The 13,626-nt window shown below is 74.3% G+C and overlaps 1 protein-coding gene across 1 annotated transcript in view; it reads left to right on the forward strand.

Annotated features, from left to right (window-relative positions):
- COL16A1 (collagen type XVI alpha 1 chain) overlaps positions 1-13,626 on the forward strand; it is a 28,887-nt gene that overhangs the window by 11,449 nt on the left and 3,812 nt on the right. Inside the window, exons 17-56 of the mRNA XM_068917497.1 lie at positions 1,504-1,566; positions 1,713-1,757; positions 1,848-1,943; positions 2,090-2,128; positions 2,655-2,699; positions 2,957-2,992; positions 3,128-3,244; positions 3,353-3,388; positions 3,544-3,579; positions 3,686-3,775; positions 3,876-3,920; positions 4,129-4,182; positions 4,652-4,768; positions 4,853-4,888; positions 5,086-5,193; positions 5,358-5,480; positions 5,551-5,604; positions 5,676-5,717; positions 5,847-5,882; positions 6,178-6,231; positions 6,438-6,506; positions 6,725-6,778; positions 6,930-6,956; positions 7,086-7,151; positions 7,342-7,395; positions 7,505-7,558; positions 7,646-7,699; positions 7,801-7,845; positions 7,938-8,045; positions 8,496-8,531; positions 8,875-8,955; positions 9,027-9,071; positions 9,503-9,547; positions 11,262-11,315; positions 11,419-11,472; positions 12,428-12,481; positions 12,627-12,671; positions 12,824-12,877; positions 13,033-13,068; positions 13,339-13,401. Coding sequence (XP_068773598.1) covers positions 1,504-1,566; positions 1,713-1,757; positions 1,848-1,943; positions 2,090-2,128; positions 2,655-2,699; positions 2,957-2,992; positions 3,128-3,244; positions 3,353-3,388; positions 3,544-3,579; positions 3,686-3,775; positions 3,876-3,920; positions 4,129-4,182; positions 4,652-4,768; positions 4,853-4,888; positions 5,086-5,193; positions 5,358-5,480; positions 5,551-5,604; positions 5,676-5,717; positions 5,847-5,882; positions 6,178-6,231; positions 6,438-6,506; positions 6,725-6,778; positions 6,930-6,956; positions 7,086-7,151; positions 7,342-7,395; positions 7,505-7,558; positions 7,646-7,699; positions 7,801-7,845; positions 7,938-8,045; positions 8,496-8,531; positions 8,875-8,955; positions 9,027-9,071; positions 9,503-9,547; positions 11,262-11,315; positions 11,419-11,472; positions 12,428-12,481; positions 12,627-12,671; positions 12,824-12,877; positions 13,033-13,068; positions 13,339-13,401 — 2,370 coding nt within the window. The remainder of the gene's footprint in view (positions 1-1,503; positions 1,567-1,712; positions 1,758-1,847; positions 1,944-2,089; positions 2,129-2,654; positions 2,700-2,956; positions 2,993-3,127; positions 3,245-3,352; positions 3,389-3,543; positions 3,580-3,685; positions 3,776-3,875; positions 3,921-4,128; positions 4,183-4,651; positions 4,769-4,852; positions 4,889-5,085; positions 5,194-5,357; positions 5,481-5,550; positions 5,605-5,675; positions 5,718-5,846; positions 5,883-6,177; positions 6,232-6,437; positions 6,507-6,724; positions 6,779-6,929; positions 6,957-7,085; positions 7,152-7,341; positions 7,396-7,504; positions 7,559-7,645; positions 7,700-7,800; positions 7,846-7,937; positions 8,046-8,495; positions 8,532-8,874; positions 8,956-9,026; positions 9,072-9,502; positions 9,548-11,261; positions 11,316-11,418; positions 11,473-12,427; positions 12,482-12,626; positions 12,672-12,823; positions 12,878-13,032; positions 13,069-13,338; positions 13,402-13,626) is intronic.

Here is a 13,626-nt window from a genome sequence, read left to right on the forward strand (position 1 = left end):
GGGGAAGCAGTGCAGGGGCAGCGGGGCGGTAGTGGGGGGCCGAGGGGCAGCGGTGCAGGGGCAGCGGGGCGGTAGTGGGGGGCCGAGGGGCAGCGGTGCAGGGGCAGCGGGGCGGTAGTGGGGGGCCGAGGGGCAGCGGTGCAGGGGCAGCGGGGCGGTAGTGGGGGGCCGAGGGGCAGCGGTGCAGGGGCAGCGGGGCGGTAGTGGGGGGCCGAGGGGCAGCGGTGCAGGGGCAGCGGGGCGGTAGTGGGGGGCCGAGGGGCAGCGGTGCAGGGGCAGCGGGGCGGTAGTGGGGGGCCGAGGGGCAGCGGTGCAGGGGCAGCGGGGCGGTAGTGGGGGGCCGTGGGGCAGCGGTGCAGGGGCAGCGGGGCGGTAGTGGGGGGCCGAGGGGCAGCGGTGCAGGGGCAGCGGGGCGGTAGTGGGGGGCCGAGGGGCAGCGGTGCAGGGGCAGCGGGGCGGTAGTGGGGGGCCGTGGGGCAGCGGTGCAGGGGCAGCGGGGCGGTAGTGGGGGGCCGAGGGGCAGCGGTGCAGGGGCAGCGGGGCGGTAGTGGGGGGCCGAGGGGCAGCGGTGCAGGGGCAGCGGGGCGGTAGTGGGGGGCCGTGGGGCAGCGGTGCAGGGGCAGCGGGGCGGTAGTGGGGGGCCGAGGGGCAGCGGTGCAGGGGCAGCGGGGCGGTAGTGGGGGGCCGTGGGGCAGCGGTGCAGGGGCAGCGGGGCGGTAGTGGGGGGCCGAGGGGCAGCGGTGCAGGGGCAGCGGGGCGGTAGTGGGGGGCCGAGGGGCAGCGGTGCAGGGGCAGCGGGGCGGTAGTGGGGGGCCGAGGGGCAGCGGTGCAGGGGCAGCGGGGCGGTAGTGGGGGGCCGAGGGGCAGCGGTGCAGGGGCAGCGGGGCGGTAGTGGGGGGCCGTGGGGCAGCGGTGCAGGGGCAGCGGGGCGGTAGTGGGGGGCCGTGGGGCAGCGGTGCAGGGGCAGCGGGGCGGTAGTGGGGGGCCGAGGGGCAGCGGTGCAGGGGCAGCGGGGCGGTAGTGGGGGGCCGAGGGGCAGCGGTGCAGGGGCAGCGGGGCGGTAGTGGGGGGCCGAGGGGCAGCGGTGCAGGGGCAGCGGGGCGGTAGTGGGGGGCCGAGGGGCAGCGGTGCAGGGGCAGCGGGGCGGTAGTGGGGGGCCGAGGGGCAGCGGTGCAGGGGCAGCGGGGCGGTAGTGGGGGGCCGAGGGGCAGCGGTGCAGGGGCAGCGGGGCGGTAGTGGGGGGCCGAGGGGCAGCGGTGCAGGGGCAGCGGGGCGGTAGTGGGGGGCCGAGGGGCAGCGGTGCAGGGGCAGCGGGGCGGTAGTGGGGGGCCGTGGGGCAGCGGTGCAGGGGCAGCGGGGCGGTAGTGGGGGGCCGAGGGGCAGCGGTGCAGGGGCCTGCGGACGCGATGCCGAGGATGTGGGGGCCGGGGAGCGCGGGGGCTCGCGGAGGGCAGACCCCTGCCCTGGAGAGCCCGAGCCCTGGCTGACGTTCGGCTCTCGCAGGGCCAGAAGGGCGAGAAGGGCGACGGGGGGCTCCAGGGCAAGCCGGGCCGGCCGGGCCGTGATGTAAGTAGCACCTTGCAGCGCCTGCCGCTGGGGCAGCCGCGTGCGGTGGCTCGGGCGCGCTGCCGGGGCGCTGCCGCAGCTCGTGCGCGCCGACCCCGCTGCCCTGCGCAGTGGGCAGAGCGCTCAGCCTGCTCCTTCGCCGGCAGGGCCGTCCCGGAGAGGTTTGCGTGGTGGGACCCAAGGGCCAGAAGGTAGGTGGGGGCTCACGGAGGGGCGGGCGGGCACCGGAGCCCCCCGTGCCCAGCTCAGCCCCGGTGCTGAGCGCCCGCTTTGCCTGGCAGGGTGACCCAGGCCTCGTGGGACCCGAGGGGCTGGCTGGCGAGCCGGGACCCCCGGGGAAGCCGGGATCTCCAGGGATTGGCTTTCCAGGGAAGCCGGTAAGGATGTCCGTGGGGTCGCGCCTAGGAAGTGTCCCCGGCTCGGCACGAAGGACAGCCGGGTCCCGGTTGTGTCTGCGCGTGGGCATCGCCGGCCGGAGGGCGTGCGGGCGGGCAGAGCTAACGCCGTCCTCTCTCCTTTGCAGGGTGACCCTGGTGGCCCCCCGGGTCCGAAGGGAGAGAAGGTGAGTGCGGCCGCGCGCGGGGCGCCAGCCGGGTCCGATGCTGCCCGGCCATGCCTGAGCTGCGCACCCGCCGGGCGGCCGGAGCGCTGCCAGCCGGAGCGAGGGCCGGGGGCGTTCCCAGCCGGAGCGTCTCGGCGTCCCCAGCCAGATCCTGCTGTCGGAGCGATGCTCCATCACGCTGCTGCTGGCCTTGTGCAGCCTCGTCCCGGCCAGCTCCGGCTGGGTGGCCCCGGGCTCATCCTGGGAGGGGGCAGGACACTCGCTCTCGGGGGCGAGGAGGGCAGCGGTGGGGGCGCGGGGATGCTGGGTTTGGGCAGGCTCCAGAGGGGCTGGAGCAGGAGTGGGTCCGAGGCGGACGCTGGCTCCAGTCCCTGGTTTGCGGAGGCGGAGAGGAGCGCCGGCAGCGCTGGGGCAGCCGGCCCAGCCCCGGGAGGTGCTGGGCTCGGTCACCTCCTGGCCGCTCTGCCAGGGCCGCGCGGTCCTGCGCCCCCGGCAGACGGCTCAGGCTCTCTCGCCCCGGCTCTAGGGTAGCTCGGGGGCTCCTGGACCTGGCGGATCGCCCGGGAAGCCCGTGAGTACCGGAGGGGGCAGGGATGGGCTTCCTGGCGCGGGATCGGGGCTGCTCGGCCGGAGCAGGGCCGGGATCCCAGCGCAGGCGTGGAGCGGGGTGGGAGGGCTGCTGTCCTCGCTCGCGGCCGGGACCGTCCCTCGCCGGACGGAGGGCAGAGCCAGGTGGCGCGGGGATGCACATCCCTGTCCCACGCTGGGTTTCCAGCTGCCCCCATCCCCATCCCTTAACCAGCCCTCTCCTCTGCCTTCCTCCCGCAGGGGACGTCCGGCGTCCCGGGGCCGAAAGGAGACAAGGTGAGTGCAGCGCCCGGGGTGGTGGCCGTGGCGGGCCGGGGGCTGTGCCACATCCCGCCTCCGCCGCCGCGGCGTCCATCCGCGGGGGTCCGGGGCGACCCTGAGGGCCGCGTCTCACCGTCCCCGCGCCGCCAGGGCGAGCCGTGCGAGGTGTGCCCCACCGTCCCCCCGGGGATGCTCAGCGCCGCCGGGCTCCCCGGCAAGCCGGGACCCAGAGGAGAGCCCGGAGCGCCGGGCAAGGACGGCGTCTCGGTGAGTCCGAACCTTGCGGGAGGGCGCGTGGGGCCGAGCGGGTGCAGAGCAGCACCGGCTCCTCGTCTCCGCTTCCCTAACGCTCCCTCTTCATCCCTCCGTCTCCAGGACAGACCCGGCCCGGCCGGACCCAAGGGCGACAGGGTAGGTGGTGCCGGAGCCGAGGGCTGAGCATCCCCTCCGGAGCAGGGCGGCGCTGACGGCGCCGGCCAGGGAGGGCGAGGTGGTCCCGGGGGCCGTCCGTCGCACCCGTCCCCGTCCCCCGGCGCTGCTGCCCGCTCCCTCTGTTTTCTCCCCAGGGAGACCCCGGCATCAACGGGATAAAAGGGGAGAAGGTGAGTGTCCGTCCGTCCTTGCCGACCGGCCTCGGGCCGGCACGCTCCGGGCACAGTCCCGGCAGCCGGCCTGAGCCGCGCCGCGGCCGTGCCACCTCTCCCGCAGGGCGACTCGTGCGTGCCGTGCGAGGCCGGCGTCCTCGCCGCCCTGCTGCGCAGCCCCGCCGCCGGGCACGAGGCCGAGCCGGGACTGCCGGTGAGTACGCCGTGGCCGTGGCCCCCCCATCCCTTCTGCGTGCGCCGTGGCGGGGCTGCGGGGACGGGGCTGCGTGACCGCCGCGCTGGCTCTTCGGCAGGGCGACGCGGGGCTCCCGGGGCTGGCCGGCATCAAGGGCGAGAAGGTGAGTGAGCCCCGGTGCCCGCGGCGCTGTTTGCCCGCCCCGGCTGCCTCCGCTGCCTTCCAGGGCGCCGGCGGGCAGGGGGAGCCGCGGGCAGACCGGTGAGCGGGGCGCTCGGCGGGCCGCGTGGCGCTGCGGCGGCTCGCGGGGTCTGCAGCTCCGCGCGCGGGGCTGAGCCGCCTCTCCTCTCCGCGGTGCCTTCTCCACGCAGGGGCTGCCGGGAGGCCAGGGAGAGCCGGGCGTCCAGGGGCTCAAAGGAGAGAAGGTGAGCCCTGCGGCGGGGGGTCTGCAGGGTCTCGCTCCCGGCCCTGTCCCGAAAACGCCCCCTTCTCCGTGCTTCCGTGTGCTCCGTCCCTGGAGGTGCTGGGGACGGAGGTCCCAGCGCTGGTGCTCCGGGATGAGGAGCTGCCCGGGTGAGCGAGGGGAGGGCTGGGCTGCCCCTGCATGCTGCCTCCACTCCATGCACCCCCAGACGCGTGTCCGGCTCCGTCTGTCCGCACGTCCCCCTGAGGCTCACGCAGCCCAAAAGGCTGAGCAGGAGCTTAACTGTAGGCAAAGCGGGGGAAACCCAGCTGAGACCTGTGCAACTCATTGCACGGGGCAGTCATGAGAGCCCGGCCAGGGCAGCAGTCCCAGGCGCCCCCGTAGGGTCCTGCTGAGGGTCCCACGCCTCCCACCGCTGGGCAGCAGCCCCCGAGGCCTCGCTCCGAGCGGGACGTGTCCCCCCTCCGCAGGGCGAGCCGTGCGGGCAGTGCCCTCCTGCTCCGCAGGCCCTCGAAGGGGCTGCGACGACGGTGGCCGTGCCCGGACCGCCGGGGCAGCCGGGCGAGGCTGGACCCCCGGGCCGAGCGGTGAGTGGACCCTTTCCGGCCCTGGGCATCCGCGCAGGATGCTGCGGGGTTGCTCTGGCCTGACCGGCTCCTCCGTTTCCCCAGGGGAAACCCGGCGACGCTGGCCCCAAAGGGCAGAAGGTGAGAGGGGCGCGGGGCAGCGGCTCCCGTCCGGGCACCGCGGGGCGGCAGCCTGCCCGGGGCGAGCGGCGGAGCCCGTCACCGCACGGGGGAGGCTGGGGACGGTGGCCAGGGCTGCAAACCCCCCGGTTTGTGGGGCTGGGGGGGCAGCCACGTGCTTCCCTGCCCTGTGCCAGCCTTGTCCCCCTCTTTGCTAGGGGGACGCGGGAAGCCCCGGGGACCCGGGCACCCCGGGCACAGCCGGTCTGCCAGGGCTGTCGGGTGAGCCCGGCATCAGGGGTCCAGCTGGGCCCAAAGGCGAGAAGGTGAGTAGCTGCAGGCTAGCGGGGGTCATGCGGGGCCCCTGTCGCCCCAGCGTCACCGGCTCCACGCGTGCCCCGCAGCCGTGCCGGGGAGCCCCGGCCGCCCCGCTTCCCTGCCGTCCTCTTGCCCCATCCCGACCTCCCCTCCTTTGCTCCATCCTTTCCAGGGAGAGGCCTGCGAATCCTGCCCCGTTCTCCAAGGGGAGTTCTCGGACGTGGTCGGCATCCCCGGAAAACCCGGTGCCAAAGGGGACCAGGGCCCCCCGGGCATCGGCCAGCCGGGCAGACCCGTGAGTGCCCCGTGCCCTGCGGCGCCCCGGCGGCACCGTGCCCTCCAGGACTGACCTCGGTGTGTTTTAGGGGAAGCCGGGACTGCCCGGGATTCAAGGCCCCGCCGGGCTGAAGGGGCTGCAGGTGAGCGGGGGCCGTGCGGGGCTGGGGCGCGGGGGCCCTCGGCGCCGCTCACTACCCCTGTGTCTCTGCAGGGCGAGCCGGGTCCGCGGGGGATCGGCCAGCAGGGCCCGCAGGTGAGTGCACGGGGCACACACCCGGGCTGCCCGCTCCGGCTCGGCCCCCCAGCCGGCCCCATAGCCCTCAGGTGCTGTGCAGTGCTGTGCCCGGCGGCTCGGCCGGCTCACGCGCTCTCTCTTCCCCAGGGAGAGCCTGGAAGGACCGGACCGCCTGGGACACCCGTAAGTAGTGTTTTGGGCTCCCCGATGCACATCCCGACCCGGCAAGACGTGGGCTGCAGCCTCCTGACTCTTGCAGGATGGGGGGTCTGTCCCGCGCAGCTCCCCGGGGCAGGGGGTGAAAGCGTAACCCCGGCCGGAGCAGGTCTCTGGAGCCGGTGCTGGGTCACTGCTGCGCGGTGGCAGTGTTTGCAGGGGGCCAGCGCAGCGCGGGCTGTCACCGGTCCCGCATGGGTCGCCGGGGTGGCCGCGGGCTATCCTGTAGCTGGGGGGAGCTAATGCCATCTGCTGTCCCCAGGGACCCCCCGGACCCCAGGGACCCCCAGGGGCCGCAGCAGAGAAAGGTGCCAAGGTAAGGGAACGTCCTGCCGAGCCCTCCCGTCGTGGGGGGCTTGCTTGTCCCACTGCCCCTCTGCGAGCCCAGCCTGGAGCCGCATCCATCCCGGCTGCATGCTGGAAGCTGGATGCTACCCCTGGAGCTGCCGGCAGACCTTTCCCTGCCGGTCCGCCTTCCCTGCCCACCGGTGACCTCTAAGCCGCGCTTCCCTTTCTCTGCAGGGATCTCCGGGGCCCAAAGGTGCCGTGGGCCCCCCAGGGCCTCCAGGGACCAGCGTGACGGGGCCGCCGGTAGGTCCTGCCTTCCCTGGTGGGCATCACCATCCTTCCCCCCGCGCCTCGCTCGCTGCTGGCCCTGTCCGGGCACCCGCACGCCCTGGGAGCAGCATCCTGCCGGATGCCTGGGTCCCTCCCCATGCCACGGGGCACCTGGGCTGAAAGCCACTGCGCCAGGTCTGTGCCGCCAGGCGAGCTTCCTCACGCGCTCCCTGCTCTCCTCTTCCTCGCAGGGCCGCGAAGGGCAGCGGGGACTCCCCGGGATGCCTGGATCCAGCGGGCTGCCGGTACGTAGGGCTGCGCGGGCGGTGCGGGCGGAGGGACAAAGCCCCCGGGCGCTGCGCAGAGGGCGACCGTGCCCCCACTGTCTGTGGGAGCCGGGCATGGGTAGGGGGCACCGCGGCAGCTAATGCGCGTCTCTGCCCTTCCTCTTCGCAGGGAGAGAAGGGCGCCCGCGGCGAGAAGGTGAGTCGGTGCTGGGGGTCGGGTTCGGGCCGTGCCCCCGTGCCACGGGGAGCAGCGGGCAGGGGGACGCCCTGGCCCCCGAGCCTCCCCGTGCCCGTCCTCCCTGCCCTCACCCTCCTCTTCCTCCAGGGAGACGCCGGCGAATGCACGTGCCAGCCCGGCCCCCGCCAGGACGCCAACTACGTCGGGATGCCGGTAAGCACCCAGCGCGCCCGCCGGCGCCCGCCTGAGCCGTGCAGCCGTCCGCCTGCCGCCTCTGCCCCCCGCTCCGCCGGCCCCCCTGCCCCCAGCTGCTTCCCTGCCCCAGCGGGGCCGTGCCAGGCTGCCCGCCCCCCCGGCCCCGCTTCGCCTCCGCTGAACGCTCTGCCCTTCTCTTGCACCCCAGGGAGCCCCAGGACTTTGGACCGGCACGTCCTGGCAGCCTCAGCCCGGCCCTCAGGTGTGTGCTTTCCCCGCGTGCGCTGCAGCCGCCTGCCCCGCGCTGCGCCCCCGGCCCCATCTCACCACCCTCCTCCCTCTCTCTCTCTTTGTGTTTTGGGGTGTTGCAGGGTCCCCCCGGAGCTCCAGGACCCCCCGGGCCCCCCGGCGCCCCGGGACGCCAGGTGAGCGATGGGAGAGGGAGCATGGGGCAGATACTGCCCAGCTTTTAGCGAAGGCTTCAAGTATTCAAGCTTTCGGCTTGGCTTCAGGGGATCCCAGGGCACAACGGTTTGCCGGGACTGCCTGGGCCGGCTGGAGACCTGGTAGGTAGCGGCTGCGCCGCGCGCGCGGGTCTGCCGGCGGTGCTCACGCGGGTGTCCTGCTCGCGCGGACCGGCCCTTTCCCTCCTCCGCGTCTGTCCCAGGGGCCGCTGGCCGTCGTGGCCGAGAGGAACATGGAAGTGCTGAAGGTGAGAGCGCCGGGACGGCGTCCCGCGCTGCGCCCGGCACCCGGCGCGCGGGGGGGCCCCGGGGCCGCGCTCACGCTGCTGCCTCCTGCCAGACCCTCTGCGGGGACTGCGTCCAGCTGCAGGCCGCCTTCGAGGCGCCCGGTGGGGAGAAGGGCGACCAGGGCATGCCGGGCGCCCCTGGCAGCGAGAGCTGCGCCCGTGTGAGTATTTGCCCGTCTCCGGGTGAGATCCGGGGGCCCCGGGGTGCTGGAGCAGAGAGGTTCCCGCGGCCCCGGCCCCGGCTAGCGCAGCAGGGGTGCGCAGCAGCACGGGCGCGCGTGGCTGGGTGCGCTCTGGCCATGCCGGCGCTGTGCCCGGCATGCAGCCCTGCTGCTCTTCGGGGCCCCGCTGCCCACGCTCGTTCGCCCACTTTCTGGCCCCAGCACGAGGCGCTACATGGGCAGGAGGCGCCGGTTTGGGTCGGGCTGCCCCGACAGCGCGCGGTGCAGGGAGGAGGCAGAGGGCAACGGGCACATCGGTCCGCTGGTCCTCTCGGGCAGAGGTGCTGAGCGCCCTAAGGGCGAGCGAGGCGGTGCCGGGAGCCCCGCGGCCCCTGCAGCCGCTCGGCGAGGCAGGGCTAACCCGGCCGTGACTCCAGGCTTTTCTTGCAGTGCTTTGCCCAGTTCCCGCGGGCGGAGGAGGCTCGGGTGAGTGCACCGCGCCGCCGGGAGGCCTGGGGGCTCCCACACCCCCTCCTTCTCGAGAGCTGGGTGCCGGCAGCCCGGGGCAGCGCTCAGCCCTGCCGGCTCGGTGCCGGCCCTGCTCCGGGGCGGAGGTGCCGGCTGGGTCCCGGGGCGCTGCAGCGCCGCGGTCCCGGCCGGGGCGGCACCCGGCGCTGCAGCCCCTTTGCAGGGGCCAGCGGGGCTGTGGCGGGAGGTGGCGCGGGCCGCGGCCGAGGCGCTGGAGCGCTTCGTGGGGCTCGGCTGGGCTCGGCTGCGGGGCGCCGGCAGAGCCGGGCAGCATCTGCTGAAATGGCTCCGTTTCCCACAGGGTGACAGCCCCGACACGGACTGCGTGGGCGAGCCCGGGCATCCCGGCGCCCCGGGCATCCCCGGCGAGCGAGGGGAGCAGGTAGGTGCCGCGCCGGGGCCGGGTTCGCCCCCCACCAGCACCCGCGCCTGACTGCGCCCGTCTCCCCCCAGGGCTCACCAGGACTGCGGGGACCCCCAGGGCCGCCCGGGCCTGTCGTAAGTACCCCGCCGGGGGCGGGGGGCTGTGGGGCCGCGTGCCCCTGCGAGAGGGGGTCAAATCACAGCCCCAGGGCAGCACACGCAGGCTGGGCGGGGGGGGCTCGGCTCTCCCCTCGCCCCGGTCCCCCACTGCTGCAAGTCACCGAGGGGCACCCCTGCCCCGACGCTACGGTGATGGGCAGAGGGCTGGGGCTGCTCCCAGGTGGAGGCTCCGGCACGGCTGTCCCCACCACGCCGGCTGCTGCGAGTCTGGAGATGGAGGCGAAGGCGCTGTCCCCCCGGAGACCCCAGAGCCTGCTTACTCGGAGCCGGAGGCAGAGGCGGCTGGCGCCCGGCCGCGGTGCCGGCGCAGCTCCCTGGCCCCGAGGGCTCAGCCCCGGCTCCCGGCGGCCGTTTCCAGCCTGTGACCTGCCTGTTTCTCCCCTCAGGGCCCCCCAGGCTTTCCCGGAACGCCGGGCGCACCCGGACTGCCCGTAAGGACCAGCACGGCTCTGCTCTGTGCCGTCTGTCGCTGCCGCTTGGTTTGGCTGTGCCCCCCGTCCCCGCTCCCAGCACCCTGCGGGCGCCGGCCGCCGGCCCCGCGCCAGGGCTCCGGCCACGGGAACAGCCGTTTCCCTCCCGCCCGGCTCTCGCCTCCTCTCCTCTCCCCACATGTCCATCTCATGCTCTCCATCTCTTCCTCCATCTCCATGCGGGGGCTCTTGGTCGGCCCGGGGTCCTCGGGCTCGGGAACGACCTTCCTGAGCTCGGGAACCTGCCTTCCCGGTGCCGGAGGCACCTGCGGCGGCTCGATCCCCCTCTGCCACCGTGCAGAGGGCAAGACTTGCCCACGCGCCCCACGTCGTGGCGCTTGGCCTCGCCGGGCCGCGGGCTCGTGGGCGCGCTGGCGACGGTGGCCGTCCCCGAGGCCGGCTCAGCCTCAGCCGCCCGGCAGCGCTCGGCGTGATGGGGACCTGCCCGCGGCGGCGGCACCTGGCGCTGCTCCTGCCGAGTGCCACGGGCGCACCGACGGCCCGGCGCCTACCTGGCTGCCGGCCCCTTCCTGCCGGCTCCCGGGCTCCTTCCTCGCTCCCGGCCGGAGCTAGGAAGCCCACCATCTCCCCCTGGTGCTGGAGCTGCCTGGGCTCATCTTCCTCCTCCCTGGGCCTTCATCCAGGAAGCCCATCATCCACCATCATCTTCATCCTCATCTTCATCCTCATCCTCATCATGCTGTCTCCAGCCGTGCTCCCGCCTAGCACGAGGCGGCGGCAGAGCCCGCTGTCCGGGATGCCGCCCAGGGCAGGGAAGAGGCTGTCCCCCGCCGTCCGGCTCGCGGAGGATCCTGCCCTCCCTCTGCCACGGCGGCCGCGTCCCGCTCCCGTCCCCATCCGCTAATGGCACCGTAACACCACGGTCTGTGTGGGTCGTCGCTCTGCGGTGTATCAGCGTGTCCTGTCCAGCCTCCCACCACGTCGGCACCACGTAACCCCCACTAACCCCCCCCCGCCCCCGTGTCACTGCGCCAGCGCCTGCCCTGGCACTCGGGGCCCCGGGGGCTCCCGGGTCCTTCCCCGTGCCTTGTGCCACCCTGGCGCGGTCCCCAGCGGATGGGGACCGCTGCCTGGTGCCAAACGCATCGTAGGCAGCGGTTGCAGCCGGCCGCGCTGCAGGCAGCCGTGCCGCCTCCCCGGGTGCTAATGCAACCCCGGGCCAGCCTCGAGCCCCCGCGGGAGCGAGCTGAGCGCGCCCCGCGCAGCGCCCGGGCTGCCGGCGGCGTCCGTCCCGCGGTGCCGGCAGCAGGGGCTTTGCACGTGGCGACAGCCCCGCGCTCCGGCGGGGAGCGCGCCCGGACAGGCCGTGCTCGCACGTCGAGCCCCGCACGGCCGCGCCGAGCCCCGACGAGGGTGACGCAGCACCGTGGCCCTGCTGCCACCTCCCGTCCCCGTGCAGCCAGGGCTCGAGGCAGCAGCAGCCAGGCACCAGCCGGGTTGGTTCCCGGTGCCCCTGGCTGGGATGCATGCAGAGGTGCCAGCACCGGCCCAGGGCAGGATTGGGCCGGCGCAGGCTGGCAGAGATGGTAAACCTCGGTGGGCGCAGCCCGGGCTCCCGCAGCCCCTGGCCTGCCCCGGCGTGTGCTGCCCGGTGGGCGCAGCCCGGGGCGGGGGCCAGCCGAGCCCCCGCTGCAGCTCTGCTCTCTCTCCGAAGGGTCTCCAGGGCGAACGCGGCCCCGCCGGCCTTGAGGGAGCCAAAGGGGAGCCGGTGAGTGGTGGGGCGAAGCCCCACGGACGGGAGGGGGACGTGGGCACCCTGCAGGCTCCAGGCGCTGGCCTGGGTGGCTCAGCATCGTCCTCCTTCTCTGCAGGGACCTCCAGGGCAGCCTGGCTACCCAGGTGCCACAGGCCCCCCCGGCCTTCCCGTGAGTACGCGTGTCCCTGCCGGGCATGGGGTCCCCGCAGGCACTGGGAGCACTGCATCCGTGCTCAGGAGCTGCGTGGCCTAGCTGTACCCCACGCGTCCCCTGTGCCCCACGCATCCCCTGTGCCCCATCCCTGTCCCGATGCCCCATCCGTCCCCCGATGCCCCACACATCCCCTGTGCCCTGCACGCCATGCATCCCCTGTGCCCCATCCCTGTCCCGATGCCCCATCCGTCCCCCGATGCCCCACGCATCCCCTGTGCCCTGCACGCCATGCATCCCCTGTGCCCCATCCCTGTCCCGATGCCCCATCCGTCCCCCGATGCCCCACGCATCCCCTGTGCCCTGCACGCCATGCATCCCCTGTGCCCCATCCCTGTCCCGATGCCCCATCCGTCCCCCAATGCCCCACGCATCCCCTGTGCCCTGCACGCCATGCATCCCCTGTGCCCCATCCCTGTCCCGATGCCCCATCCGTCCCCCAATGCCCCACGCATCCCCTGTGCCCTGCACGCCATGCATCCCCTGTGCCCCATCCCTGTCCCGATGCCCCATCCGTCCCCCGATGCCCCACACATCCCCTGTGCCCTGCACGCCATGCATTCCCTGTGCCCCATCCCTGTCCCGATGCCCCATCCGTCCCCCGATGCCCCATGCATCCCCTGTGCCTCATCCCTGTCCCGATGCCCCATCCGTCCTCCGATGCCCCACGCGTCCCCTGTGCCCTGCACGCCATGCATCCCCTGTGCCCCATCCCTGTCCCGATGCCCCATCCGTCCCCCGATGCCCCACGCATCCCCTGTGCCCTGCACGCCATGCATCCCCTGTGCCCCATCCATGCCCCACTGGTCCCCAGTAACCCATGCCCCATTCACCTGCCCTGCCCCACACATCCCCATGTCCCCTGCTTGTCCCCAGCCCCTGCTGCGGTTCATTCTCCTCCTTCCTTCCGCAGGGCATCAAAGGCGAGCGAGGCTACATGGGCCCCCCCGGGGAGAAAGGGGAGCTGGTGAGTGCCGCAGGGCTCAGCGAGGAGCCGGGGGTGCTCAGCTCCTGCAGCAGCCAGACGGGATTTTGGCAGCGCCGGGGGTGCCCACCTCACCCCCGGCCCCCCACCACATCCTCCTGAGCCCTGCTTTCCTCTCCCTCCCCAGGGCCCCCCTGGCTTGGACGGCATCCCCGGTCCCACAGGGCCAACGGTAGGTTCCCAGCGGCGCTCCCGGCCTTTCAGCTCGCTTGGAGGAGCCCGTTCGGCTCCCGCCGGGCTGCGGGGAGGAGGCGGGCGGCGCGCCGGGCACCGAGCCGCCCGCCCGGCCCTGCCACCTCCCCAGCTGCCGTCTCTCCGCCGCAGGGGCCGAGGGGCGAGCGTGGGCTCCCAGGCGGCACTGGGGAGAAGGGCGATCAGGTGAGCATCCCGCGGCTCTGCGCCCCCGGCACCCGCCCGGCCGGCTCGTCCCCCGGCTCGCCCTCTGCCACGGGGACGCCGGCCGGGCAGGACCGCGGCTCTCGGGGCCGTCTCGGCTCCCAGCCTCTGCCCCTGCCCCTCTTCTCTCCCCGCAGGGTTTCCAGGGACAGCCGGGCTTCCCAGGGCCACCTGTGAGTATGTCCTGTGGGATGCGGGGTGCACGGGACCGATGGCAGGAGGGACGGGGCGGAGGGCGCACGGCCGCGGTCGTGCAAGCATCCCAGCGGTCGGGGAGCTGCCGGGGACGGATCTCTCCCTGGCAGACGTGAGCATGTCCTGCCTGGCAGAGCCCAGAACAAAGCCTGTTAAAACAAGTTTGGAGACAGACAGGACGGGATGTACGTGGTTTAGCTCTCCCACCGCGATGCCCACCCCTCCCTGAGCGCTCTTCTTCTCTTTAGGGGCCCCCTGGTTTCCCGGGGAAGGTTGGCCCGGCCGGGCCACCGGGGCCCACAGCTGAGAAGGTGAGTTTAATGCTGTGGGGTCTGGTGCTGCAGGGTTTAGTGCTACAGGGTCTGGTGCTACAGGGTCTGGTGCTATGGGGTTCAGTGCTGCGGGGTTCAGTGCTGCGGGGCTCAGTGCTGCGGGGTTTGGTGCCACAGGGTTCGGTGCTATGGGGTTCAGTGCTGCAGGGTTTGGTGCTGCAGGGTTTGGTGCTGCGGGGTTCAGTGCCGCAGGGTCCAGTGCTA

The sequence above is a fragment of the Struthio camelus genome, chromosome 23 (genome assembly GCF_040807025.1).
Source record: "Struthio camelus isolate bStrCam1 chromosome 23, bStrCam1.hap1, whole genome shotgun sequence".
NCBI classification, from domain to species: Eukaryota; Metazoa; Chordata; class Aves; order Struthioniformes; family Struthionidae; genus Struthio; species Struthio camelus.